The sequence below is a fragment of the Lottia gigantea genome (genome assembly GCF_000327385.1).
Source record: "Lottia gigantea unplaced genomic scaffold LOTGIsca_19, whole genome shotgun sequence".
Taxonomy (NCBI): Eukaryota; Metazoa; Mollusca; class Gastropoda; family Lottiidae; genus Lottia; species Lottia gigantea.
Window position 1 is genome coordinate 554,844 of NW_008708358.1, and position 4,674 is coordinate 559,517.

Here is a 4,674-nt window from a genome sequence, read left to right on the forward strand (position 1 = left end):
GTTCCGATGTTGATGTAAATATGGGGGAACGTTTTCTTTGAAGCTGAAATGGGAGAGTACCACCAGATGCCCTTTCAATAATAATATTTTTCAAATCCATTGGCAGGTTTATCAATGTTTACTAACAACTTTCATAATCTTGTTTTCATAAATGTTAAAAATATGCTTTTCTTCAAACCAAACTGTCTTCACCATTCAGAACTAGTTGATAAGAATCACAAATATCAAATATTTAATGTTCTTATCAGGAGAGCTCCTATGGAATGTGGGGTATGGACTGAGACTTGCCAACACCCACCCCCCTCACCCCTCAAAGTTTTGAACGTTCAATAAAAGGTATTATGCCATGCACAGGGAAACTATTGATAACTATAGATAATTAGAATTTTAGATAAATCATCACTTTTGAAAAATTATTTTGCTATTTTTTTTATTTTTTTTTAACTAAGAGCTTTAAACTTATCTACCAAAATATTTTAGGACGAATCCCTTTAATACCCCAGCTCAAACCCCAAGGCAGGAAGTAACCATAAGACTGTAACCGTTCACCTGGTTTATATTAATATAGACCAAATTACAAATAGACTATGTAACACTTTACTTATCTTAATAACAATCTAGACTTACAGACTGGGTGCGATTAAAGATAAACATCAACAATAACATGAAAAATAAAAGGTTGTGAACTAACCTATAAAAGCTGTCATTCTACCATTGAAAAACTATAGACCTCTATTCATTAATATTATTAAATTTTATATTTGTCCTCTATAGGACTGGATAACTTAGACCTAATAGCATAACGTTAACATTCTTCTACCTCACAAAAAAGTTTTAGAACTTTATACATTAATCCCAAATACAAATGTGGAACTTAATACATTAATAGTATTACAGCATACCTTCTACCCCAAGGAAAGCTGTAGAACTTAATACATTAATATCATAAAAGCTTACATTCTCCCCAAAATACATTATGTACATAAACGCTTTTACCCTTGCCCAGATGAAGCTTTAGAATTGTCAATCATAAACGCATTTCTACTAAACGCTTTTAAAAATTAACACGATCGTAAATTGTACGAAAGTACTAAATCGTGATGATGGAACCAATCTGGTCTGGTGTCTGGAATAATATCAGGAATTTCATTCTTAGCAGACATCATATTTTACACTCTCTAAAGAGAGTAGCAATCTGCCTTTATATAAACAAATGTAATAATCTGAACCTTGAACCCAAAGTACTCGAGGAACCAGACAGTTTATAAATGTCTGCATGAACATAATTAGATCTGGAATCCAATGAACAATCCTCAACGGTCAACTATTGCTAATAAATTAACACAAATGCCATTTTGTGTTGCTCTTTGTTCATACTCTGTTTAGTCCTGTTCTGTACAAACTGTTCAAATTCTTATTGACACACACGCTCGATCCACAACATCCACTCAGTGCGCTCAGCTTCGTGCTAATTAAGTTATTGTTCCATTTTTTTTATCTATTTGGTCAATAGTGATCGACCTTGCAACTCTACTAAAGCTGGCAACTACAGAAATCTGTTGCGGCTGTATTCGTCTTTGAGCGTATTTCTTTGAACAAACCATTCTAATTATGGCTTGTCTGAAATCGGTATTCTTCCACACGTATATGATGAAGTTAACTCCGGAATTGGCTATACCGAACGGTATGGTTCTACTGAGCCACAGCGACGAGTTTTTATCAACGGGACCAACTACAGTAACTACCAGCAATGGCAACCACGAAATAAAGAACAGTCCGAAAATTATCATAAAAGACCTCACTAACTTCATCTCTGATTCGAATCGACGTTTGTCATGAACAACCTCTCCGCAGCTCTTTCGCTGTGTTCTGCTGATATTCAAAATGTATCCATACAAACATGCTGTAATGACTGAAGCAATAAGAAATAAGACACCAACACAAATCATGTACGGCCGCGGTATCAGCCAAAAGACGTAACATGGTCGACATGGTCCCCAATGATTATAATACATTGGAATTGATCCTGTTATCAAGGAAAAAATCCACACAGACGTTATCAAAACAAGAGCCCTTTTACCAGTTGATATTAGTGGATAATGCAGAGGATATCCAATGTAGATCGTTCTGTCTACAGCAATGGCGACTATATGTAGTATTGAAGCTAATGCCGATACAAAAAATGACACATGTCGAAACAAACAGAAATATTCATCTTCACTATCGAATTTACGGACAACTGGAATATAGAATAATGCTTGTATTGGAACAGCCAAACCACCAACCAGCAAATCAGCTACTGCCAGAGAGACCACGTACATATTGGGTACAGTTCGTAATACTGGTGTTCTCCAAACCACTGCAATAGTCAGTATATTACCAGAACAAATAAATACACACAAAAACAAATTAACCACTGTATAAAATAGAGATTGGTCTTCAAATCCCATGAATTCTATTTCTAAAGTACAATTTTTCATCTTTAATTAGACTTATCAGGAATTTTTCACATCACAACTTTGTAATTTATTTTGCTCCGGTGATCATATGTACCGTTAAGATGAAATAAAGTGAATTGTATCCTCAGAAATGCCACATTTTGCAAATCCTTGACACATTAAATATAACAGATATTGTTAATCACAAAAAAAAAATAAAAAATTCATAAAAATCTTGTAATAGCAGGAATCTATAAAAATTAAAATTCACTAGTCAATAAGCTGTCAATATTTAGTGAAACACCGGGGAATTATGAGTTCCGGAGATGACCGATTTTATGAGTTCCGGAAGACAAAAGAACGATCGTTTTTTGATATGACAATAAGTTTATATTTGAACTGATAATCCTGATGAAATATATCCCAGAGAATGTCACATCTTAGGTGTGTTCAAGCAGAAACAATCGTTTTTTTTGTAGAAAGGTAATACCATTTTATTGTGACTGATAATCCTGATGCTTCTTGTTTAAGATTTTCATCCACACATTATGTATAACAGAATATTCAGTTCTCAGATCACAAGAAGAGTAATGGAGTAAAATCTCAAAACAGCAATTCAACAGTATACCTAAACTGTCAACATGTAGTGAAACATCCGGGGGAATGCATCCCGGGGAATGTCTATTTTAAGTCTTCAAGCTTTAACTTTGACATGCGGATGTCGTCCATATTTGTTGAATCTCGTTCAAGCTTAAACACTGACATATAATAATATCGTCCATAGTATAAGCTAAAACACAACTTTGATATCCTGATATCGTCAATAGATGATGAATCTAGTTCAAACTTCAATATAACTTTATCATGCGGATATCTTTAAAAGTTTATCAGGAAATATTCCTGCTATAAAGTATCGGATATTAAACACAATGCAGGTTATTATGATGATATTATAATAAACAGTTTGAAGACTGATATATGTAATTGGTGCCACAGTGATAAACGATCAACAATATTACTCTTAATGATTATTACATATTTAAATATCAAGATTTCCCTACTGAATAGCATCGCAATTCGACTACAAATTCTTTATTACACAGTTTCATTGATTATATGGTTTTGAAGGCTCCAATGGAAGCTCATTATTTTCTAATCCGAATCTTTTTTTTACAATTTTATGCTCTGGGCTCCAGTGGCGTTTTTAGGAAACATTAGTGGAGGGGGCCGAGAGGGGGCCGAGAGGGGGCCACAGAATTTTCAAGGGGGCGAAAGGCTATGCTTCACTATGTAAGTTGATAAAAAGTGGGGTGGAGGCCAAGCCCGGCCACCCCCTGGGCCCCTGTAGAAACGCAATACTTGGCTCCCTTTTGATTGGTCTGTGTTGTATTACTGTCAGAATGGATTTCGAGGGTGTTCATTAACTTTAACATTAACTTAACCAGTACATTTCTGAAAGTTTGCTCGCCTGATAATGACATTTTGAAAAGTGGAAACCATTGTTTCCAGCACTTTTTTTTATTTGAATAGTTTTATTGAAGAAAGTTTTATGACGAATAATATGATTCATGGAAAGAAAGAATTCAACGGTTTCCATGGATCTTCCATTGAATAAAGTTTCATTTTTTATATATATATATAGCACAGATGTATTTGATTATTTATAATTTTTGATTGAGTTTAATGTATATTTCTTGTCAAACGCTTTCATATTTTCATTGATTAATATCCTGGCATCCAGTCAAAGGTATTAAATGAAGTTTGGCTCCGTAGGTAAAGGTCAGCTGTAGAGGTAAATGAAAGACATGGCGCGTGCAATAATTAAAGGAGGAACTCGTTGTAATTTGCTGAGTACGTATAAAACATGTCTTTTAATCTTATTATAGATTTAGAGAAAAAGAAAAAAAAGATCAAACAAATTAATTTTCTCACATGATTACATTTAATTTCAGATCGAATGTAGATGTAAATTAAGTATCAAAAAGGAAAATTGCTAGATGGAAGTTGCATAAAGTGACTATATTTGAAGAGTATCGACCAAATCTCTATACGGTATATTGTATTTATTCCAAATCGATTTATCTGGAGCAAAATCAAATTTACAAGATTTCAATGCAATTATTTCCCATTGTTCTCATAATGCATGATTTAAGATGCCCATGAATAAATATACTAAACGATATTAGATGTGTAGACTCTCTGACATCCAGAGACAAACACAGGGCCCAAATGGAAT

At 33.9% G+C, this 4,674-nt stretch overlaps 1 protein-coding gene across 1 annotated transcript; it reads right to left on the bottom strand.

The window, feature by feature from the left end:
- Positions 1-1,472: 1,472 nt before the first annotated feature.
- LOTGIDRAFT_159014 (hypothetical protein) lies at positions 1,473-2,480 on the bottom strand (the record flags this gene model as incomplete). The annotated part of the gene is made up of 1 exon (XM_009052682.1): positions 1,473-2,480. One exon carries the CDS (start codon positions 2,478-2,480, stop codon positions 1,473-1,475), a length of 1,008 nt encoding a protein of 335 aa, XP_009050930.1.
- Between the last annotated feature and the right edge of the window lie 2,194 nt (positions 2,481-4,674).